General features: G+C 39.3%; 1 protein-coding gene across 4 annotated transcripts in view; it reads right to left on the reverse strand.

The window, feature by feature from the left end:
- The window catches only part of PDE8B (phosphodiesterase 8B), a 264,201-nt gene that overhangs the window by 26,037 nt on the left and 211,990 nt on the right, over positions 1-26,174 (reverse strand). For all 4 annotated transcript variants that reach the window (XM_045074484.1, XM_045074483.1, XM_045074482.1 and 1 more), the window contains exons 11-12: positions 5,125-5,167; positions 529-606 (exon numbers count right to left, since the gene is read on the reverse strand). In XM_045074484.1, the coding sequence (XP_044930419.1) occupies positions 529-606; positions 5,125-5,167 (121 nt within the window). The remainder of the gene's footprint in view (positions 1-528; positions 607-5,124; positions 5,168-26,174) is intronic.

Below are 26,174 nucleotides of genomic sequence, written 5' to 3' on the forward strand. Positions count from 1 at the left end.
AAGTCGGGAAGCCAGGACTCTGGGATTCTCTCTCTGCCACTGGAGTGACCTAGCTGTCAAAACTCCAAGCTGCTCTGGTGGTTACATGGCTCAACAGACTTTAGGTATCAAGGAATATGCATAGAATCATTTCAAAGAGAAGACAAAGTAAAAAGTAAAAAAGAATCAAAAGGCCCACAATTGGGACGCCTGGGTGGCTCAGTTGGTTAAGCAGCTGCCTTCGGCTCGGGTCATGATCCCAGGGTCCTGGGATCGAGTCCCACATCAGGCTCCTTGCTCGGCAGAGAACCTGCTTCTCCCTCTGCCTCTGCCTGCCTATCTGTCTGCCTGTGCTCGCTCGCTCTCTCTCCCTCTGTCTCTGACAAATAAAATCTTAAAAAAAAAAAAAAAAAAAAGGCCCACAATTTTTTCAGTTTATAGAGAAAGAAAAGTACCTTTCATCAAGACTGTACTACTTGGGGCTTCTTGAGCACATTCCTCTGGCATCTTCTACACCTTAGAAAGGTCAAAGAAACGTGAGAAACTTACCATCACTGCCTCGAGATGATATCGATTTCACATCAATGGACTCTTTCCTTCTGTTCTTGTATCTGAATGAATGGGACTCTAAGGATTTCAAATTAGGAACAGAAAGTGAGTAGTTTGCAGCTTATTTACAGATGAAGTTTAGACACATTCCCCCCCTGCCCCATTATCTAAAAAACAAGTTTCCTTTTTAAGCCCTACAGAATAGTCTCAAGAAACAGCAAACCGGCGTGCCTGGGTGGCTCAGTGGTTTAAGCCTCTGCCTTTGGCTCAAGTCATGATCTCAGGGTCCTCAGATTGAGCCCCACATTGGGCTCTCTGCTTGGTGGGAAGCCTGCTTACCCCTCTCTCTCTGCCTGCCTCTCTGCCTACTTGTGATCTCTGTCAAATAAATAAATAAATAAATAAAATCTTAAAAAGAAAAAAAAAGAAACAGCAAACCACTTTTTCTTTGAATCATCAACAAAAAATTGTCAGTCATATTAATTGTAAAATGATACTCTTTTTTTGTGACACCCCAATGTAGCATGGTAATAGGGCTTATTATCAAGGGCTTTGCAGTTCCATTAATAAAATACTTTTTAAAAAGTAAACATTAAAAGGGGCACCTGGATGGCTCAGTCAGTTAAGCCTCTGACTCTTGATTTTGACTCCAGTCATGATCTCAGGGTTCTGAGAGCCAGCCCGACATTGGGCTCCTCACTCAGTGGGGAGTCAGCTTGATATGCTTTCCCTCTGCCCTGCCCCCTGCTTGCACACATGCACATGTGTGCTTTCTCTCTCTCTTCCTAAGGTAAATAAATAAATCTATTTTAAAAAATAAACCATTGGGGCACCTGGGTGGCTCAGTGGGTTGAAGCCTCTGCCTTCAGCTTGGGTCATGATCTCAGGGTCCTGGGATCGAGTCCTGCATCAAGCTCCTTGCTTAGCAAGGAGCCTGCTTCCCTCTCTCTCTACCTGCCTCTCTGCCTACTTGTGATCTCTGTCTGTCAAATAAATAAATAAAATCTTTTTAAAAATAAAAATAAAAATTTTAAAAAACCATTAAAAACTGGGGTAAATTTGGGGGGTTCATTTTGACCTGAAGGACAGTACATGTAACTGGGTGGGGAAGGCTTTTACAAGGATATCTGTGGAAATAAAATACTAGTGAGATGCACAGAAAGTTGAATTTATCGAAGAAACTAATATGGAGTAATTTTGGGTCTCTCTGAAAGTTTAGACCTCCAGAGGGTCTCCTGAGGAGGTCATTTCATCAAATGAGACATACTGCCATTGCCAGGAAGGCAGAGAAGAAAATGCACATTTTAAATCCCAACCATTTCCACAACTTGACTCTCGCCTCTGTCCCTCTTTTCTGAGGGGGTGAAAAAGCACTTAAATTCTGCTTAAGTCTTTGCTGACTTTGAATTTAACACCCAGAATTTGCAGCCATGTCAATCCAAGACTGAAGCACAGAGGGCATGCTTCTGGTCAGGACCAAGAGATCGACGTGTCAGGGCACTGGGTGCTCGTGGAGTAACCCAGTGGTAAGGAGAGAAACTTATTCTTAACAGGATCGCTCCTCACTGGGCTAAGACAGGAGGGGGACATGGCAGGTTCCTGCAGGGAGAATGCATTTCTCAGATACCAAGATTCCAAGAAAGAAAAAAAAATTCCAGTGTTCATATTCCAAGAAAGAAAAAAAAAAAGATGCAACAATGCTCTTTTAAGAATTGTCTATTAGCATGAAAAAAAGTACAAGAGAGAACAGCAGTTAAAAGAATAAGCTTCTGGGTGGCTCAGTTGGTTAAGTGACTGCCTTCAGCTTAGGTCATGATCCTGGAGTCCTGGGATCGCGTCTTGCATCAGGCTCCCAGCTCCATGGGGAGTCTGCTCCTTTCTCTGACCTTCTCCCTTCTCGTGCTCTCTCTCTCTCTCTCTTTCTCTCAATAAATAAATAAATAAATAAATAAATAAATAAATAAAATCTTAAGAAAAACAAAACAAAAAAAAGAGCTCCAGAGCCCAACTGCCAATGTTCAAGTCTCTACCATGCCAATTACTAGCTGTGTAACCGTAGGAATGTTATTTCTCTGTGTCTCCATATCTGTATCTATCGAGTGGAGTTGTTTTCACAGCATCTCTCTCAGGCTGTTGGGAGACGTAAATGAGTTAATCCGCGGCAGCAGCTAGCATGGTGCCTGCTACACTGTAGGTATGTGGTTCATGCTGGCTCATAGTATTAACTGCGTCTCTTCACTTGGAAATATACCTTCGAGGCACACATAGGATCATGTTACAATACTGTTCTGCTATTTGCTGTTTTCACTTCAAAATATGTCTTAAATACTTTCTTCTGGATCACCTTTTTAACCATTTACTTTAGTGTCCTAAAAAATCTGATTCAGTTAAAAAAAATTAAATAAGTAAACTTGAATTATTTTATATAGCAAAAAGTGAAAAGCAGAACTATTATGAAGTTGATCTGAACACCATAACCCTAGAGCCTTGTCTTAAATGATATAACAAAATATTTACACTGTCCCTTTGGCTCATTCTGTCTTCCAGATTCTGCCTTAATAGTTTTCATAGCCTTGGATAGGAGTTTCAGAGTTTATAAAGACAGCTATGGGTAGTGATACTTTACATGACATTGTTAGGATCATATGGCATCTTTCAAACCTTGAAAACTAACAGTGGTCCCTTGCAAGACACTCCTTTAAGTGCTCTTCAGGGACTTAATAATCTCATGTTCCTAACACTCATTTACCACATAATAAATTAAATCTAACTTAATAAAGATTTAAGATTACATTCAAGATTAAAAAAAAATCAAGAATTCCTCAAAATTTAATTTCTAAATAAAACTAAAGTAGGGGGGAGCCTGGGTGGCTCAGTGGGTTGAAGCCTCTGCCTTCGGCTTGGGTCATGATCCCAGGGTCCTGGGATCAAGCACTGCATCAGGCTTCCTCCCCACCTCTCTGACTGTCTCTCTGCCTACTTGTGAGCTCTGTCAAATAAATAAGTAAAATCTTAAAAAATAAATAAAACTAAAGTAGGGAAGTTGGTTTCTTGGCTGGCTGGCTGAATTCTAAATCATTCACTAGAAATTACTCAAAGGTATCTAATGCTTATTCCTGATTTTATCTCAGCTAAAATTAAGAGAATACAGCAACAGAAATTATTAAAAGTTTGGAGAAATTATTCTTCAATAAAAGGCCATTTAAATCAAATAATTCATTATTCATTCTACCAATAGATGCTTATGGAATGAATTTAAAAACCAGAGAAAATAAGGATAAAGGAAATTTAAATAAATTTATTCAATGACAAGAAGGGATATAATATTAACAATTTGGGGGGGGGGGAAAGCTAACATTTACTGAGCACCTACTCTGAAGCAGACATTGTGTTTCAATGTTAAAGTATAGAAATTATCTTTTATGATCATTACAACAATTCTGAAAGCTACATAATATGATCCTCATTTTACCAGTGAGAAAAGGTAAACTTGGAGAGATTATGCAGGTAGCTCAAAGTCAAAGAGTTAGTCAAATGCGGGAACCTATGTTTTGTAAGATGGGATAGTTTCAACATAGCCATGCTCTGGGAACATTTTTGTTGGGTCTATTATGTGCAAGGCAATGCTGGGCACTGTCAAGGATATGAAAATGGAAGAGGTTTTGGCACCCAGAAGCTCATAAGTTAGTTAAAATATTACTCTTGCTGTGTACAAGAAATAAACTAAAACATCAGCTAGAGACAGAGACATACCAGGAGGGAAAGGCCAGGGGAATGGAAGGACAATACCCCACAGGTAAGTATCAGGTACTGCTAGATATTATATACACTTTCTCCTTTACTCTTCCTAGCAAGAGATGGACATTATTAATTCAAGTCTGAGTGTGCTAAAATATGGACCATCCTAGAATCAAGGAGAAGGACTGAATTAGTAGCTCAGGGTCTAACCTTATGCATTAGCATCTGGGAAAACCATTAACTAAGCAAAGAAGGTCACGCATGTATGCAGGAACAAGAATTTTAAGTCTGAGAGCAGACTGGTTTTTTGCTCTAATGATTAGAGAATTACAGACCTTTCAAATCCAATAGTCATCTGGTCTAACCACAGTTGAGGGCAGAGGAGACAAAGGGTCAGACAGAGTGTAAACTGAGGGGGAAGGGACTGACATGGTGCCTCAGTGCTCTTGACTTCCCGCACAGGGCCCTCCATGCTCTCTAATCAGCTAGCCACCGAGAGCTAGGAGGGAAGGGTAGCCTGTCCAGGGTACAACAGTGGGTTTCCCGCGGACTTCTGGGCCACTCTCTTTTGTGTTTATTTGCTCTGTAAGGTCTCTAGCCAGCAAAACAAAACCAGGATGGGAACGGCATTCAGTAGAAAATGTTACCATGAATCAAGAGTCAAGTTTTGAAGGGATTCTGCTTGTATTCTGACTCTCTCCAGCCTTCCAATACCAGCACTCAGATTTTGGCAATCCAAATTCTGGGGTAGTGAGTGTCTACTTCTTCAGAGTAATTTAGACTCCTTCAGAGTAATTTATAGACTTGAACCCACCAGTGCCACCAGAGTGTATACACATGAAATGGAAGTGTTCTCACCTGTCTGAGAATTGTCTCCTGAATCACGATGAACCTTGTGAAGCTAAAGTTGTTCAAAAGTTTGGGGAAACAAGAGAAGAAAATTTAAAATATAGTATTAGCTACATTTCCAGCCAAACAGCTTTATTAAAAAGCTCTGAAGATTCAAGAAATCAAGAAGTTACACAGATAATAAGAACAGATGTAAGATGCACACCAACTGATTATACTACAAATGCTCTAGTACATTCAGACACTTCTGGAATGCCTGAGCCCGAGAGCAAGGAGATACCCAAGGGATGTGCTTTCTACCCAGAACGTCTACATCTCCTTTCAGCTGTTTCCATTTTGACCATTGCATAAATGCAGAAAGACAAAAATCTGTAACACATTTTTTATAAGGCTAATCTATAACCTATTTAGATTTTAGACATGTTATAAAATTTTTCTATAATATAAAAATAATCTGAATTTAGGCCTAGGATTTTAAAAACCTCTCTAAAAATCTCTTCTAGTGTCCTCAATTATGGACAGAGTTGATTTACAAAATGTTTATTCACAAAGAGATATGAACTTAGGATGCAGCTTAACACCTACTTCCTCTCATTTTCAACGTTGGTATCCTAATGATTTTATGCTAATGCTCAATAAATATCTGTCAAATGAGTGAGTCATTAATACTAGAAAATAATAAACATGCTTTAGGATTTTGCATTTTTTTCCATTTATTGGGGTACATCTAGCTATATCATGCTTATCACCATGCTCCTTTGCTGCTAAATCATCCATTTCCAGTTGCTTGGACAATCAAGTCTTTGTACCTACTCACTGAATGGCCTAAGTTAACCTGAAAAACAAGCCAGGTGACTGTGTAGTGCCAACACTAACTGTAATAGCCAGGAGTTCCCTACACATCAAATAACAGGTACGATGTTCCAGCTTGACACAAACACTGAACAACGATCAGGTAAAACTGAGGTGTTAAAGAAAGTGGGCTTTCTTCCACATTATGTGGAATCATTCCACATAGTCCGGACCACATGATTATTGAAACAACTACACGGTCGGCCTGTGTGAGATCTTGTTCAAAATGTGTTTAAAGGCTGTGACACATTTATCCCATAATTGTGGGACCTTGTTATTTCTTCTGTAATCAACTGGTTTAATTTTTTCCTTTACAGATAAAGACCATTTGCTACAAAGCTCCTGAGTGCAACGTGGATTTTTGATATCATACCAAATAAATAGAACTTTAGCCTTGCAAATTGTTTTCTTAGTCAGCTTTAGCTCAAAACCAGGTCATCTTAAATATTTAGCTTTTTTAGGAACGAAGGCCTATGACTTCCCTGATTACTCCAAAAAGCCCTTCTCTTTTATTGACCCCCACAGGCAAACCGAATGATCTGTGGAGGTCCTGCGCAGCTGACACAGCCCAACCCTGCCTTTCAGAAGCTAGTGCCATGGTCCTGGCCAGGAAGAAGAGGGGAGGAGAGGGGAGAGGTACCAGGTCCCTCTGCTGAGGTAACTTCCCATCTGCCTTTCCCAACATAGGACGTGGTATTTGGCCCTTTTGGAGCGGCAGGCAGGCACGCCCCCAAAACCACTGAGACAGCTCACCTAGCACTGATGGACTCTCTCCTATGGACAGGAACAAAGCCTGGCAGTCACTCCCTGATGTCACCTGCTTTACAAGTGGAGGTTTCACAGGGCCACATTAGCACCTGTCGCTCAGGACTCACTTCCTGATCCTCTGAGGCGGGAGCAGTGCCTGAGGCCCTCTGCTGGTTACCCTCCAGCGGCACTAGGTTTTCCTCAGAGCTTCCCAGCTCAGGTTCCCTCCTTCCCTCTTGGGAATACCTCCCCCTCCCCCACCCCCTTCACAACTGAAGATTCACTTGGATGAAAATTCTTTAACAGTTCCAACTCTTTTCTTGGAGGTCTAAACCCACATTTATAACGGCATGAATGAGTCCATTGGAATTATTGTCTCATATTTCTGTGTTCTCTGAGGAAGTCAACAGGGAAGGAGCTGCTCTGTAGTTGGCTGTTCTCCAAGAAGCAGCCAGGAGGGTAACCTGGGCTGGAGGGCTGTGGGGCACGGAGAGACGGAGAGACGGAGCGGCTGTACCCTGACAAGGGCACCGTCTCCTCCATGTCTGCCATGTGCTAGCACCTTTGCATTTGCCATCAGGCTAGTCAGAACAATACCCCTGGCAGAGGAAGGACGGTCATTCCTGTGATAGATGGGGAAGCTGAGGTTTCACTTGCCTGACCCTCCCAGCTAGTACACAACAGCGCCCAATTTCTAACTGTGATCAACGGCTCCAAACCCACTTCCTCTTTGCCACAGAGCTCTTTACAGGAAGGACCCAGAAGGGAAGCTCTGGGCCCAGGCCTGCTTAATTGGGGTCTGAGGACAACATCCTCTGTGGGACAGGAGGGCAGCTCTTTGGAATACAATTTCCTTTGAAATTTTGGGGAAGGCTTGAATCTCTGCTATCTATAAGTTTTGTCACATGTATGCTAAAGCAAAGAAAAGCAGTCATCATTCAGTGTCCCCAAGTCAACCACTGTCTGTGGAGTGTTTTTGTTTTCCCTTTTGTGATAGAAAGCTTACAGTGTAAAATGTGTCCACATGAAGTCATGACTAGGAATTTGGATCCCTGTGTTTCTGGGGAACCTAATGCTTTAGCACTAAGTTCCTACAACGTGAATACCGTGGCCTTGGCCTGTGCTGCTCCTGCCAGAGCTCAAAGCTGGGATTTCTTAGCAAGTCCTTGGAAGCTTACTTACACCTTGCTTTGGGGGGGGGGAGGATTCATCATTTTGAACCTTTAATTATTTAAAATGTTACAGGTTCCCATGAATGTTGCTGTCCTTGTGCTAAATGTTTTGTTTACAAAAAAATGATTATGCTTGGCTCTAAAAGGCCGCACAAATTCTGGGTTTTGTGTGTATGTGTGTGGAAGAGAAAGATTTCAGGGTCATCTGATTGTTTTCCTCTTCTGGAATAACCATTTAAAACCATTTTTATTTTCTCTGCACACACACCACAGTGCCTAAAAAGAAATTCTGTCAAGGCTGTGGAACAGCTGGAACTCTCATACCTTGCTGGAGAGAAGAGAAAATTGTAACAGTGCTCTGAAAACAGGTGTGGCAGTCTCTTATAAAATTAAACATACACCTACCCTATGACCCAACTCCTCAGTATTCAGTTTAACTCCTAAATATTTACGCAAGATAAACAAAAGCATATGTTGTTCCCCAAAAGTCTTCTCTAAGAATGTTCAAAGGAGCCCAAAACTGGAAACACTCCAGAAGTTCATCAACAAGGGAAATAAACTGTGGTCAACTGATACAATGGAATACTCTTCAGCAAAAAAAAGAAAAAGGGAAAAATTACTGATATATATAACACAGATGCATCTCAAAACATGGTGATGAGTCACAGAAGCCAAACATAAAAGCACAGATATTGTACGCAACTCTAGGACAGGCAAAACTCATCCATGGTTAAGTATTCAGAACATGTTCCTTTAGGGGTGGGAGGGGGAGGAGTGGAGGCAGGGATGTCTGGCAAGGCCAGGAGAGAACTTTTGGGATGGTAGATTTGGGACCTTGATGGGGCCTGGGTTACAGAGGTATGTGTACCTGTCAAAACTCAAGGAATGCTATACCTAAGATCTGTGCATTTCACTATATGTAACTTTCACCTAAAAAATGAGAAAACCTGGATACAGATATTAAACTCTAGTCGATAATACACATGGTAAAGTGCCAAGGGGTGAAATGTCCTGCTATATGTAACTTAGTTTAAAAGCTATCAAAGACCAAGAGGGACTGATGAATAAAACAAGGACAGGCGGATAGATCACTGAGCAAAACGGTCACTACACGGCGTAGGTGGTGGCCACGTGCGTTTCTACTTACAAATCTTCTGCCTCTTCTACAGGTTTGAAAAATTTCATAATAAAATGTGGGAAGATCATATATTCAACTGAGAATATGGAAGAATGGCTAAAAATTGCAAGTCAGAGCTATAATTTAAAAGTCTGTACAAGTAAATAGGATGAAGGGAATTTAGAACAACTTGAAACCGAGCAAAGTGAATTACATGTCATGGTCCCAGGGACTCCCAACCTACCATGAGCCTGGGCATGAACATGATGTTCCACTTTAAACCGTAACTAGTGAATTATAAATAGTAGCTGTCTTAGAAGTGTAGATTTACCCAGTTAACTATTTAATAGACAGATTTTAAAGATTTCACTGACTGACTTTATGAATTATGTAATTACAAATGAACCTAAATTCTCTTATGTCTTATGGGAGAAAACCCCTGAGAAATAATTATATGAAAACAACACACTTAATATAATATGTTAAAATTAATTTTTTGAAACTGTAAAACCATGGGACTTTTTAGCAGTTAAAATGAGTCAAGGCTAGAATCAGTGCCATAATAGCAAGCAAGCAAACAAATACTAGATAACTCCTTCAACCTGCATTTCAGAGTCACCCTGGGAATCTGAACAGCATTTGGTAGAAACGTCCAAGGCTGCTTTTGTCATTATGGAATGGCCAAGTCATAAAAAGTGTCAGTCTCAACTCAAATTGCCAGATTTCCCAGTGTATAAACCTGGGGTGTCCACCTTTGATGCTTCTTTTTCTCTCGTCCCGATACCTAGTCCATCATCAGATCCAGGAAAATCTCACTTCTCAATACCTCTGGGATCACCCCCTTCACCTCTCTCTACTGCCAGCCTGCAGATGACTCTCAGGTCTCATCTTACCTCAGCCATGCCTCCCAGCCCACCTCATTCTCAACTCTTTTGACCAGTGTTACCTAAACTACATTTAATCTTGTCATCTTCCTGCTTAAAACACTTCCCAATGGTCTTAGGGCCAGCCTTGTGGGATAGCCTGTTTGTGCGGCTGTGCACTGTGGCCTGCTGTTCTGCTGGGCTACTGTCTTGCAGGCCACACTGGCCTCCATTCCACCTGCCTTGTTTTCCCAGGCTCTTCACTACCACAGAACCTTTACACATGTGACTCTTCTGCTCAGGAAGATCTTCCAAATCCACCCTCTTCCCTTTGCCTCTCTGCCCTCTCGATGTTTGCCAAAAGGTAATTTTCAAAGGAAAGCCCTACCTTCCTCAAATAAATAAATCTTTAAATAAATAAATAAATGTCAAATTTTAAAAACAAAGAGAATTTCAAAAGCTGGAAGGAATAAGTAGTTATATAAAAGGCAAACTCCATAAGGTTATCAGCTGATTTTTCAGCAGAAATGTTTCAGGCTAAAAGGGAATGTCATTATATATATTCAAAGTTCTGGAAAAAAAAAACAAACCCTACAATCAAGGATACTCTATATGTCAAAATTATCATTCAGTATTAAAGGAGAAATATAATTTCCCCCCAAAAATGTTAAAGGCACTCATCAGCACTGAACCTGACTTAAATGTTAGAAGGACCTATTTAAGTGGAAAAGAAAGGGCCATAATTAGAAGAATACTATGAAAGGAAAGGAGATTAACAAAATAAAAATTTCTAAACAGAAATACATAAAATGGTGAGTGGGATAGTAAAATAAAGTTCTTTCAGACTGTGTTCAACTTAAGTGACCATCAACTTAATATAAACTATTATATACTTAGGAAAACCTGTAATAGATATACATATACCAAAAGAGAAAGAAAGCCAAGCATAACACTAGAGTAGGTTTAAAAAAACAACAACCACACACACAAGACAGAGAACAAGATAAGAAGAAAGGAATACAAGACTCACAGAAAAACAATGAGAAAACAAAAGGGCAGTAATTACTTACCAATAATTAGTTTTAAATATAAATGGTCTGAGAGTGCCAATCAAAAGACATGGGTGACTGAATGGATAGAAAAGAACAATACCCATCTACTGCTTCCTGAAAAGAGACTCACTTCAGACCTAAACACACATACAAACTGAAGTGAAGGTGTGGAAGATGTTTCATGTAAATGGAAGAGGAAAAAAAAAAAATAAAGCCAGGATAGCACATTTATATCAAAGTAGACTTTAAAAGAAAGACTGTAATAAGAGACAAAGGAGGGTACTACACAGGGATAAAGGGATCAACCCATCAAAAGGATATAATCATTTTAAATATCTCCACACGGACAGATTTAAATATCTATGCACCACCTAAATACAGAAAGCAAATATTAACAGACATAAAGGAAGACACTGGCAGAAATACAATTAACATCCCATCGATGGATAGATCAGACAACAGAAAATCAGTAAGAAAACAGTGGCTTTGAACAACACACTATACCAGATGGACTTAAACAGACATATACAGAACATTCCATCCCCAAATAGTAAAATCACATTCTTTTCAAGTGCTTGTGGTACATTCTCCAGGACAGATCACATGTTAGACCTTAAAACAAGTCTCAAAGAACAGTGAAATAATATCTAGCATTCTTTCCAACCACGTAGTATCAAACTAGAAATCAACTACAAGAAAAAAAAACTCATAAAAACCACAAACATGTGGAGGCTAACCCAATGAACCACCAATGAGTCAACAAAGAAATCAAAGAGGAGATTTAAAAAAAAAAAAAAAAAACCTAGAGAATATTAAAGATGAAAACGCTGGTCTAAAATCTTTGGGATACAGTGCAAATAGTTTCAGGAGAGAAATTTATAGCAATACAAATCTATCTCTATAAACAAGAAAAATCCTGACAGCCTGACTTTACACTTAAAGGACCTAGAAAAAGAAAAACCAACAAAACCCAGTTAGTAGAAAAAAAGGAAATTAAAAAGAGCAGAAATAAAAGAAACAGAGACAAACAATACAATAGAAAAGATCACTGAGACCAAAAGTTGGTTCTTTGCAAAGATAACAAAATTGACAAATCTTTAAAAGAAGAAAAAAAGAAGACCCAAGTAACTAAAATCAGAAATGACAAATAAGCAACAACTGATAGCACAGAAATATGAAAGCCCTGGTAAAAATTATATGCCAAATAATTGGACAACCTAGAAGAAATGGATAAATTCCTAGAAACATATAATCTTCCAAAATTTAATCAGGAAGAAACAGAAAATCTCAACAGGTTGATAACTAGTATGAAACTGAATTATTAACCTAAAGTTCCCAACTAAGACAATTCCAGAACCACAAGTATTCACAGTGAATTCTACCACACATTTAAAGTCGAGTTAATACTTATTCTTCTCCAATTATTACAAGGAAACAGAATGAAAGCTTCCAAATATATTATACAGGACCCACATTACTCTAATATCAAAACCAGACAAAGGCACTAGACAAACAACACCCAAAAACAACTAAGCCAATATCCCTGATAAACATAGAGGCAAAAGTCCTCAAAAAAGTATTAACAAACTGAATTCAACAACACATTAAAAGGATCATGCACCATGGTGAAGAAGGATTTATTCTGGAGATTCTCGGATGGTTTAATACCCAGAGAAATAAATCAATGATATCACATCAAGTAAATGAAGGATAAAAATCACATGATCTTCTCAATAGATGTCGAAGAAGCGTTCGACAAAATCCAACAACTATTCATGATAAAAACTCTCAACAACGTGGGTATAGAGGGAACCTCAACTTAATTAAAGCTATGAATGACAAACACAGTAACATTACACGCAGTGTTGAAAACCCAAGAACTTTAAGATTAGAAACATGACAAGGATGTCCACTCTTCCCATTTTTATTCAACATAGTAATGAAAGTCCTCACAACCATCAGACAAGAAATAAAATGTACCAAAATGATAAGGACAAAATCAGACTGTCAGTATTTGCCGAGGGCACACTATACATAGAAAACCCTAAAGTTTCCATCAAAAACTATTAAAATTAATGAGTGAATTCAGTAAAGTTGCAGAATACAAAATACACAAACATCTGTTACATTTCTACACACAAATATCAAAGTAACATAAAAAGAAATTAAGAAAATAATTCTATTAACAGCTGCATCAAAAAGAATAAAATATCTAGGACTAAACTTAACCAAGGAGATGAAAGCCTATACCCTGAAAACTGTAAAAACATTGATAAAAGAGGGCAACACAAAAAAATGGAAAAGTATTCCACACTCACGGACTGAAAGAACAATGTTAAATTGTGCATATTACCCAAGGCAATCTATAGACTCAGTGTAATCTCTAACAAAATACCAGTAACATTTTTCACAGCATTACAATGAATATTAAAATTTGTATGGAGCCACAAAAGGCCCTGGATAGCCAAAGCAATCTAAAGAAACAAATCTGAAGGTACCACAATCCCAGATTTCAAGACAAGCTATAATAACAGTATGATAATAGTGCAAAATATAGACACCAAGGGCAATGGAACAGCATAAGGAAGCCCAGAAATAAACCCACAGTTACATGGTTGATTAGTCTATGACAAAGGAGGGAAGACTACATGAAGGAGAAAAGACAAGTCTCTTTAATAAATGATGCTGAGAAAACGGAACTGTAAGGTAGTATTGTGTGTCTACTATACTTCCATAAAAACAAACTAAATATAAAAAGGGGTTTCGAATGTCACATAACCTTAGTTGATAAAGCAAGGGCAGGGTTTGAGAGGACAGACTAATTTTGAAAGAAGCTCTACGGTGGGTAAAATGCTATCAAATAGCATTGCATGTTATAGAGAAATTGTTGGTGAAAGGAAATGTCAGTCACTGGGGCAAACTTCATTTTCTCATTGTCTCATTTTAAGAAATTGCCACAGCCTCTCCAGCCTTCAGCAACCACTGAACCATTGATCAGCCATCAATACTAAGGCACGACCTTCCACCGGCAAAGAGATTACCATTCACCAAAAGCTTAGAGGATGGTTAGTAGTTTTTTAGCAATAAGGTATTTTTATGAATGAAAGACCTTAATGTGTGGCAGGAAACCATCAAAATCCTAGAGGAGAACACAGGCAGAAATCTGACCTTCGCTGTAGCAACTTCTTGTTAGACACATTACCAAAGGCAAGGGAAACAAAAGCAAAAATGAACTACTGGAACTTCATTAAGATAAAAAGTTTCTGCACAGCAAAGGAAACAATCAACAGAACTAAAAGACACCTATGGAATGGGAGAAGGCATCTGCAAACGACATATCAGATAAAGGGCTAGTATCCAAAATACATAAAGAACTTACCAAATTCAACACCCAAAAACCAAATACCCAGTTAAGAAATGGGCAGAAGACACGAATAGATACTTTTCCAAAAAAGACATCCAGCTGGCTAAGAGACAAATCCTCTCACAGCTGTCAGGATGGCTAAAATCAACAACACAAGAAACAACAGACGGTGGCGAGGATGCAGAGAAAGGGGAACGTTCTTGCACTGTTGGTGGGAATGCAAGCTGGTGCAGCTGCAAAATGACAGGGATGGAGCTGGAGTGTATCAGGCTAAGTTAAATACGTCAGTCAGAGAAAGACAAAAACCATGTGATTTCACTCTTATGTGGAGTTTAAGGAAGAAAACAGAGGATCATATGGGAAAGGGGAAGAGAAAAGAGAGAGGGAAACAAATCATGAGAGACTCTTAATGTCAGAGAAGAGACTGAGGGTTGATGGAGGGAGGTGGGGGGGGGGGGAGGGGCCAGACGGGTGATGGGCATTAGAGGAGGCCACTTGTTAGGATGAGCACTGGCTGTTGGAAGTGATGAATCACTGAATTCTACTCCAGAAACCAATATCGCACTGTATGTTAACTACCTAAAATTTAGATACGTAGGTAGATAAAGAAAATATTTTTAAATTAAAGTTTGTACACTGCTTCTTAGACATAATCTACTACACAATTAACAGACAACAGTACAGTATAAACATAACTTTTATATGCACTGAGAGACCCAGTAATTCACTGGACTTGCTTTATTAAGTTATTCAGTTCATTGCAGGGATCTGGAACCAGGCCTGCAATTTCTCCAACGTGTGTCTGTGTACTGCTTGCTTTTGTGTCACCGTCACCCCCAAATATTATGAGAAGGGGTAAAACTCTGGTTGTAATGAAGACAAGGACTATCCTCTAAAATAATTAGTATAGCTTGTGAAGTCAACATATTAAGAAATGTTTTCTTTCTAAGATTGAGCATACCTGATCAACAACTTCAGGAGAAAACCAAAGTCTTCTGTATGTGTGACAAGACTTCGGTGATGCAGGGGAGTTCTGAGTGCCAGAGGAGAGATGTGATCACGGGAACAGTCTTTTAAGACCCTCCCCTCATTTACATGTAATAAGGACAGCGCAAGGGGTATAACACAGGATTTCTTTGATCCTCTTTCTTTACTGAAGATACTTTGATGAGTATTTCCTCGGAAGCTGAAAGTATTTGATGTATAGATCAAAGAGGTTTTCCATCTACTCTATTTTCAAAAATTATTTATAATACAGTTCTCAAAATTCCCACCCAAACCGCAAACCAACACCAAACAGTGTTCCTCAAATATGGCAACAAAATACACCCATGCAACATTCTGGATCCCCGTCCGCCATGATCAGCTTTACACAGCTCCTAAATCACGGGCGGGCTGCTGCCCCTGTTCTCATGTGTTCTGAGTCTGGTTCTTAACATACTGGAGCTTCAAGACAAAGAAGAATGTACATACATGCCAATTTAGATACTGGTTTCACATGTCTTTACTTCAGTTAATTTTATGAACCTAACATACTCAATACATCATCTCTCCCCTTTTATCTTAAACTTAAAATATTACTTTCGTCAAAGTAACATGCACTGATCAGAAATAGAAGTTTCTGCATATCAACTTTTCAGATTACATGAGATTAAAAGAAAAATCGCAAGTTTTTTGTTTGTTTTGTTTTATTTGGGTTTGTTTGTTTTTAGGTAACTTGCCTTATGCCAAACAGGAACAGATTTTTATCTTCTCCCTGCTGTTTGGTATTTTCTGGGAAAAATGTAAGCATCCCCTTCTGTGCAATGCCAGATCTAGTATGTTCGGGTATCACTGGTATCCTTCAGTCAACATTTTCTTGGCTCAGGGCTAGTACCCACCAGCCCCATGGCTAGCGTGCACTGGGAAGAGCCATGACAAAGGGGTACTCATTAGATAACCAGTGATAATTCCTTTTTATCTTTTTCTCATGGAAACACACTTAATTCAAGGTGCCATTCTGGTTTACACATTTTATCTTTTTCCCCCTTGCCCAATTTCTCTTTTAATGGCTTTCAAATACCTATAATGCAAGCACCACTTTGCTTCATACCTGGCGAACAGTGAGTTTTCTTTTCTTTTTTTTTTTTAAAGGTTTTATTTATTTGATACAGACGAAAGAGATCACAAGTAGGCAGAGAGGCAGGCAGAGAGAGAGGGAGGAAACAGGCTCCCTGCTGAGCAGAGAGCTCGATGCAGAGCTTGATCTCAGGACCCTGAGATCATGACCTGAGCCGAAGGCAGAGGCTTAACCCAGGGGCTCCAACGGTGAGTTTTCTAGTATGGAAATAAGATCATGGTTTTTCAAGTCTGGCATGAATCAAAATTGCCTTAAGGGCTTGTTAAAATAGGTTGGAGGCACCCCTCGAGTTTCTGATTCACTAGGTCTGGGTGGTGCCTAGAATTTGGACCTCTAGCAAATTTCCAGAGGAGGCTGAGGCTGTGGATATAGGGGCCATGCTGTCGTATCTGGGGATCCTCTTACTCAGAGTGCACTGGGCGCCAGCAACCTTGCTGACACCTGGGAGCCTATCAAAACTACCAACTCTCAGACCCCTGAATCGGAATCTATATTTAATAGTTAATCTCCAGGTGATTTTTTTTAAAGATTTTTTTAAAAAGATTTATTTATTTGACAGAGAGAGAAATCACAAGTAGGCAGAGAGGAGGCAGGCAGAGAGAGGGGGGAAAGCAGGCTCCCTGCCGAGCAGAGAGCCCAATGCGGGGCTCGATCCCAGGACCCTGGGATCATGACCTGAGCTGAAGGCAGAGGCTTTAACCCACTGAGCCACCCAGGCACTCCTCTCCAGGTAATTTTAACCTCACAGTTTCAGAAGCACTGTTTTAAGCGGAAAAATCTCAGGCTCATCAACAGATGGATTAATATCTCCACTTCCAGTTGTATAAACCTGGGGAATTTATAAGCTTCACTGAGTCTCAGTTTTCTAATGGGTAAATGGGGACCAATGCCTACTATTCAGGATCTATAAGATCAAATGAAGTAGTGTGTGCAAAATGCTGAGCCCAGCAGCTTCCAGGCTTGTCTTTTTTTTTTTTTTTTTTTTTTTTAAAGACTTTATTTGAGAGGCAGAGAGAGAACAAGTACAACCAGCGGGGAGCAGCAAGAGAGAGGGAGAAGTAGACACCCCACTGACCAGGGAGCCCGACATGGGGCTCAATCCCAGGACCCTGAGATCATGACTTGAGCCGAAGGCACACACTTAACCTACTGAGCCACCCATGCGACCCCAGGCTTGTCTGTTAACAGAATTACCTGGAAGGTTTGTGAAAGCACATTGCCATGCTCCACGCCCATAATTTCTGTTCCAGTAGGTCTGTTCCAGTGAGGCCTGAGATTTTATGTTTCTAATGAGTTCCCTGTGAGGCTAATGCTGCTTACCCAGTGACCCTTCTTTGAGAACCACTGGACTAGCCCATAGAGGGCACCCAGATAATGCTGGTTCCCTTAGCCTTTTCTCTCTCACAGATGTGTCCTGTTCGTCAAGAATCTGGACTCAAGGATATTTATATTTTTTATTATTTCAATACTGATTTTAGTCCACAAAATTATTTCCTTTAAAGCCTACATTGAGCATATGTGGTATATATCTCACTTTCCTGCTGTCATTCACTTAGCCTGTGTCCCCTCACTGCTTAGTGACAAAGAGAAACATACCAAGAGCTTCAGTAAGAAATTTCATTTGGCTTAAAGTTTCTTGCTCTTAAAGAACTGTCATGGACTGATGGCACTTTTGCCAAACACTTTAATGTGTAACTCCTCTGCCTGCTAGATTTTGTCAGGAGAATGAAGGGATTGCAAAGATCCCAGTTTCTCACTCCTGTTTCCCTCGTGCTCAGCACAGAGTCATTCAAGTGTTTAATGACACCAGGGGTTCATTTTCACTGCCATTAGCCTAAGACAGAAGTGATCAGCAGGACCTTTGCTTCATAAATCAGGCCCTTTGATAGCTACAGCTGAAACAGGACAGCACAAAGGAAATATTATAATAGTGAGAGAAAAGAAGAGTAAAACAGCTTTATCATTGTGTGTCCTGATGTTCTGAAAATGCTGTTCAGTAGAATTCTAGTTGACATTTTGTGATCACCTCCAGAAGAAAAAGGGCATGGCTAAATGCTCTCTCACTTTCTAGTTCAACTCCACAAATATTTATTGGGCCTAAGAGACAAAGATGGTTACAACACAGTCCCTGCTTTCCAATGATTTCCTGTATAACAGGAACAAAAAATAAGTACTGTTACAATGTATCTATTCATTAAGAGTTTGTTGAGTGTCTACTATGTGCCAGGTCATGCTTTAGGCACTAGGGATATGTCAGAGAACAAAAGAGAGGGTCTCAGTAAGCTGGTTCAGAAGTACCAAAGATGGTATTTTGTAAGGAGTTAGATGCTGAAGATTAAAAAATAAGTTGAGGGCATTCTACAACACGACACCAAATAACCCATACCACAGAAATATAATTGTAAGAGAATATTATGAAAAAGTATATTCCAACAAACTGGACAACCTAGAAGAATGGATAAAGTCCTAGAAACATATAACCTCCCAAAACTGAAACAGAAATACAAAATTTGAAGAAACCCATTACCAGCAAGGCAATTGAATCAGTAATAACAAAACTCCCAACACCCCCAACAACAAAAAGTCCAACACCAGACATCTTCACAGGTTAATTCTACTGGACCCTTAAAGAAGAACTGATATGACTTCTGGAACTATTCCAAAAAATAGAAAAGGAAGGAAAACTTCCAAAGTCATTCTATGAGGCTGCATTACCCTCATACCAAAACCAGATGAAAACACCACAAAAAAAGACAACTACAGGCCAGTATCTCTGATGAACACAGATTCAAAAATCCTCAACACAATACAAGCAAACCAAATTCAACAAATCATTAAAGAATTCAGGGGCTCCTGGGTGGCTGACTTGGTTAAGCATCTGCTCCAGCTCAGGTCATGATCCCTGTGTCCTGGGATTGAGGCCTGTGGCAGGCTCCCTGCTCATCAGGGAATCTGCTTCTCTCTCCCCCTGTTCTTGCACTCACTTGCTCTCTCTTCCTCTCAAACAAACAAAATCTTTTTTAAAAATTCATTTAGCACCTTCAAATGGGTTTTATTCCTGGGATGCAAGGGTGTTACAATATTCACAAATCAATGTGATACATCACATCTGAAAGAGAAAAAATAAGAACCATGTGATTATTGCAATAGACGCAGAAGAGCCTTTGACAAAGTACACATCATTCATGATAAAAACGCTCAACAAACTAGGTTTAGAGAGAACATACCTAAACAATTGAGGTCATAAATGGAAAAGCTACAGCTAAAATCATCTTCAATGGGGAAATACTATGAGCTTCCCCCCCCAAATTCAGGAATAGGACAAGGATGGCCACATTCACCACTTGTGTTCAACATACTACTGGAAGTCCTAGCTGCACAATCAGACAACAAAAGGAAATAAATTGGACAAACCCAAAAGGAGATCAAAGAGAAGAAGAGCAGCAATTCTAGAAACAGAAAATCAACCACTTTCTGAAAGGTAGGACGTGTGGAGAAGTGAACCCAAAGCAACGGGAAGATGGACTGCGGAGGGAGGGGCCGGCTCCCAGCAAGTGGCAGAGCAGTGGAGCACAAAATCAGAACTTTTAAAAGTCTGCTCCACTGAAGGACCTTGCTCCAGAGGCTAAATGGGGATAGAGCCCTCGCGGGGATAGCATGGTCTCAGCTCCCGTAGGGTCACGGAAGGATCAGGGGTGTCTGAGTGTTTCAGAGCTTGCAGGTATTAGAGCGGGGAAGCCGGCTACAGAGACGGAACCGAGGAGTGAGCTCTCAGCTTGGGGTTACCTTAAACCATGATCCGTGACACAGTCAGACCACTGCTCTTTGAGCAGGGACCCATAAGTGGCAGATCCGGAGAGACTCACCTATCTCTGCTAGAAGAAAAGAGTGGCAAGAATCTGCTGGGTTGGAGACTCCAAATGGGGTTGTCTGCCAGAGACAGAAACACTGTCACAGGCTGGGCGAGATTGGAGTGTGGCTGAAGACCAGGGAGATAGGAGCGACTGAGCGCTTTTCTCCAAGGGTGCACTGAAGAGTGGGGCCCTGAGCTCTCAGCTCCTCCAGGCCGGAGAAGGGGAGGCCGCCATTTTCATTCCCGTCCTCCAGAACTCTATGGAAAGAGTTCAGGGAACAAAAGCTCCCGAGAGCGAACCCAAGCAAATTACTTAGCCCAGCCCCTGACAGGAGAGGCACAATTCTGCCTCCGGGAAAGACACTTGACAATCACTGCAACAGGCCCCTCCCCCAGAAGATCAGCAAGAACATCCAGCCAAGATCAAGCTCACTGATCAAGGAGAACTGCAAATTCCAGAGGAGGGGAAAGCAAAGCATGGAATACATGGCTTTCTCCCCAGGATTCCTTAGTCTTGCGAAGTTAATTAAATTTTTTCATTTTTATTTTTTTCTTATTCTAATCTTTTTTAACTTTTCCTCTTTCCTCTTTTAACGTTTTTTTAACTAGTTTATCTTAACAATACCTTTCTTTAAAAAATCTTTTTAACCCTTCATTATTATAGTCATATTTTATCCTTCATTGTACCTAACTTTATTTTTTGTATACATATAGGGTTTTTTCTTCTAAAAAATTCTGGGATACAATCTCTTCTAATAGATCAAAATATACCCTAAATCTAGCATAGGGCTTTGTTCTAGTCTCCAGCCTGAGCAAATTCTCTCCACTTTCTTTTTCTTTCTTTTTCCAACCAACTTATCAATTCCTATTTAAAAAACTTTTTTAAATTTTCATCTTTACAGTCATATTCCATCCTTTCATTGTGTTTACCTTATTTTTGTATATAGATAAGTTTTTCTTTCTTCAAAATTTTTGTCCTCTAAGAGAACAAAATATACCCAAACTCAAGTGGGTGGCTCTGTTCTATTCACCAGTCTGAAATAAATAAATAAATAAATAAATGCACACACTCATATATTTTTAATATTATATATATATTTTAATATATATTTATATTTTTATATTTATATTTTAAATGTTTTTAAAACTTCTTTTTGGGGTCCCTTCTGATTTGGTTAGCATACATTTTTCTGGGGTCTTTGCCACCCTTTTAGTATTTTATTCTCTCATTCATATATTCTTATCTGGATAAAATGATAACGTGGAAAAACTCACCACCCAAAAAAATGAACAAGAGGCAGTACCAAAGGCTAGGGACCTAATCAATTACCTATTATATTGGTAATATGTCAGAGCAAGAGTTCAGAATGATGGTATTCACGGTGCTAGCTGGGCTTGAAAAAGGCATGGAAGATATTAGAGAAACCCTGTCTGGAGAAATAAAAGCCCTTTCTGGAGAAATAAAAGAACTAAAATCTAACCAAGATGAAATTTTTAAAAAGATGTTAATGAGGTACAATAAAAAATGGATGTTCTTACTGCTACAATAAATGAAGCATAAAAGAGAATTAGTGATATAGAAGACCAAATAATGGAGAATGAAGAAGCTGAGCAGAAGAGAGACAAACAACTACTGGACCATGAGGGGAGAATTCGAGAGATAAGTGATACCATAAGATGAAACAATATTAGAATAATTGGGATTCCAGAAGAAGGAGAAAGAGGGGCGGGGGCAGAAGCTATGCTGGAGAGAATTACTATAGAGAATTTCCCTAATATGGCAAAGGGAATAAGCATCAAAATCCAAGAGACACAGAGAACCCCCCTCAAAATCAGTAAAAATAGGTCCATACCCCATCATCTAATAGTAAAACTTACAAGTCTCAGTGACAAAGAAAAAAATCCTGAAAGCAATTTGGGACAAGAAGTCTGTAAACATACAATAGTAAAAATATTAGATTGGTAGCAGACTTATCCACAGAGACCTGGCAGGCCAGAAAGAACTGGCATGATATATTCAGAGCACTAAATGAGAAAAAATTGCAGCCAAGAATACTATATCCAGCTAGGCTATCATTGAAAATAGAAGGAGAGATAAAAACGTTCCAGGATAAACAAAAACTAAAAGAATTTGCAAACACCAATCCAGCCCTACAGGAAATATTGAAAGGAGTCCTCTCAGCAAAGAGAGAGCCTAAAAGTAACAGACCAGAAAGGAACAGAGACAATATACAGTATACAGATGGTATATAAACAATATATAGACAATATAACAATATAACAGTCACCTTACAGGTAATACAACGGCACTATATTCATATCTTTCAATAGTTACCCTGAATGCAAATGGGCTAAATTCCCCAATCAAAAGACACAGGGTATCAGAACAGATAAATAAAAACAAAGCCCATCAATTTGCTGTCTATAAGAAACTCATTTTGGACCCAAAGACACCTCCAGATGTAAAGTAAGGGGGTGGAAAACAATTTACCATGCTAATGGACATCAAAAGAAAGGTGGGGTGGCAATCCTTATAACAGATCAATTAGATTTTAAGCCAAAGACTATCATAAGAGATGAGGAAGGACACTATATCATACTCAAAGGGTCTGTCCAACAAGAAGATCTAACAATTTAAAATATCTATTCCCCTAACAAGGGAGCAGCCAAATTTATAAACCAATTAATAACAAAATCAAAGAAAAACATCGACCATAATACAACAATAGTAGGGGACTTTAACACCCTCCTCACTGAAATGGACAGATCATCTAATCAAAAGATCAACAATAAAGTCTTTAAATGACATATTGGACCAGATGGACATCACAGATATATTCAGAACATTCCATCCCAAAGCAACAGAATACACATTCTTCTCTAGTGCACATGGAACATTCTCAGAATAGATCACATCCTAGGTAACAAATCAGGTCTCAATCAGTACCAAAAGACTGGGATCATTCCCTGCATATTTTCAGACCACAATGCTCTGAAGCTAGAACTCAATCATAAGAGCAAAGTTGGAAAGAACTCAAATACATGGAGGCTAAAGAGCATCTTACTAAAGAATGAATGGGTCAACCAGGAAATTAAAGAAGAATTGAAAAAATTCATGGAAACAAATGATAATGAAAACACAACTATTCAAAATCTGTGGGACACAGCAAAGGCAGTCCTAAGAGGAAAGTTTATAGCAATATAAGCCTTTCTCAAGTACACAACCTAACCTTACACCTAAAGGAGCTGGAGAAAGAACAGCAAAGGAGGTCTAAACCCAGCAGGAGAAGAGAAATCATAAAGATCCCAGCAGAAATCAATGAAATAGAAACCAAACAAACAGTAGAACAAATCAACGAAACTAGGAGCTGGTTCTTTGAAAGAATTAATAAGATTGATAAATCCCTGGCCACACATATCAAAAAGAAAAGAGAAAGGATCCAAATAAATAAAATCATGAATGAAAGAGAAGAGATCATAACCAACACCGAGAAATACAAATAATTTCAAGAATATATTATGAGCAACTATACAACAGCAAATTTGACAATCTGGAAGAAATAGATGCATTGCTAGAGATGTATAAACTACCAAAACTGAACCAAGAGGAAATGGAAAACTTGAACAGACCCATAACCAGTAAGGACATTGAAATAGTCATCCAAAATCTCCCAACAAACAAGAGCTCAGGGCCAGACGGCTTCCCAGGGAATTTCTACCAAACATTTAAAGAAGAATTAATTCCTATTCTCCTGAAACTGTTCAAAAAATAGAAATGGAAGGAAAACTTCCAAACTCATTTTATGAGGCCAGCATTACCTTCATCCCAAAACCAGACAAAGATCCCATCAAAAAAAGAGAATTACAGGGGTGCCTGGGTGGCTCAGTGGGTTAAAGCCTCTGCCTCCAGCTCGGGTCATGATCCCAGGGTCCTGGGATCAAGCCCCGCATCGGGCTCTCTGCTCAGCAGGGAGCCTGCTTCCTCCTCTCTCTCTCTGCTTGCTTCTCTGCCTCCTTGTAATCTCCATCTCCATCTCCGTCAAATAAATAAATAAAATCTTAAAAGAAAAAGAGAGAGAGAGAATTACAGACAAATATCCTTGATGAACACAGATGTGAAAATTCTCACCAAAATACTAGCCAATAGGATCCAACAGAATATTAAAAGGATTATCACGACGACCAAGTGGGATTTATCCAGGGTTGCAAGGTTGGTTCAACATCTGCAAATCAATCAATGTAATACAATATATTAATAAAAGAAAGAACAAGAACCACATGATACTCTCAATAGATGCTGAAGAAGCATTTGACAAAGTACAGCATCCTTTCTTGATCAAAACTCTTCAAAGTGTAGGGATAGAGGGTACATACCTCAATATCATCAAAGCCATCTATGAAAAACCCACAGCAAATATCATTCTCAATGGAAAAAAACTGAGAGCTTTTCTGCTAAGGTCAGGAAAACGGCAGGGCTTTCCATTATCACCACTGCTATTCAACATAGTACTAGAAGTCCTAGCCTCAGCAATCAGACAACAAAAGGAAATTAAAGGCATCCAAATCGGCAAAGAAGAAGTCAAACTATCACTCTTTGCAGATGATATGATACTTTACGTGGAAAACCCAAAAGACTTCACTCCAAATCTGGTAGAACTTGTACAGGAATTCAGTAAAGTGTCAGGATATAAAATCAATGCACAGAAATCAGTTGCATTTCTTTACACCAACAACAGGACAGAAGAAAGAGAAATTAAGGAGTCATTCCCATTTACAATTGCACCCAAAACCATAAGATACCTAGGAATAAACCTAACCAAAGAGGCAAAGAATCTCTAGTCAGAAAACTACAAAATACTCATGAAAGAAATTGAGGAAGACACAAAGAAATGGAAAAATGTTCCATGCTTATGGATTGGAAGAATAAATATTGTGAAAATGTCTATGCTACCTAAAGCAATCTACATGTTTAATGAAATCCCTATCAAAATACCATCATTTTTCTTCAAAGAAATGGAACAAATAATCCTAAAAAAAATTTTTTTTACTAATCCTAAAAATTTATATGGAACCAGAAAAGACCTCGAATAGCCAGAGGAATGTTGAAAAAGAAAGCCAAAGTTGGTGGCATCACAATTCCAGACTTCAAGCTCTATTATGAAGCTGTCATCATCAAGACAGTATGGTACTGGCATAAAAACGGACACATAGATCAAAGGAACAGAATAGAGAGCCCAGAAATAGACCCTCAACTCTATGGTCAACTAATCTTTGACAAAGCAAGAAAGAATGTCCAATGGAAAAAAGACAGTCTCTTCAACAAATGGTGTTGGGAAAATTGGACAGTCACATGCAGAACAATGAAACTGGACCATTTCCTGACACCACACACGAAAATAGACTCAAAATGGATGAAGGACCTCGATGTGAGAAAAGAATCCATCAAAATCCTTGAAGAGAACACAGGCAGCAACCTCAGCCATAGCAACTTCTTCCTAGGAACATCACCAAAGGCAAGGGAAGCAAGGGCAAAAATGAACTATTGGGATTTCATCAAGATCAAAGCTTTTGCACAGCAAAGCAAACAGTTAACAAAACCAAAAGACAACTGACTGGATGGGAGGAGATATTTGCAAATGACATATCAGATAAAGGGCTAGTATCCAAAATCTATAAAGAGCTTATCAAACTCAACACCCAAAGAACAAAAATCTAATCAAGAAATGGGCAGAAGACATGAACAGACATTTCTGCAAAAAAGACATCCAGATGGCCAACAGACACATCAAAAAGTGCTCCACATCACTCTGTATCAGGGAAATACAATCAAAACCTCAGTGAGATACCACCTCACACCAGTTGGAATGGCTAAAAATTAACAAATCAGGAGACAACAGATGCTGGTGAAGAGGTGGAGAAA

This window comes from Mustela putorius, unplaced genomic scaffold, assembly GCF_011764305.1.
Source record: "Mustela putorius furo isolate JIRA1106 unplaced genomic scaffold, ASM1176430v1.1 tig00537350_pilon_pilon_pilon, whole genome shotgun sequence".
Lineage (NCBI taxonomy): Eukaryota > Metazoa > Chordata > Mammalia > Carnivora > Mustelidae > Mustela > Mustela putorius.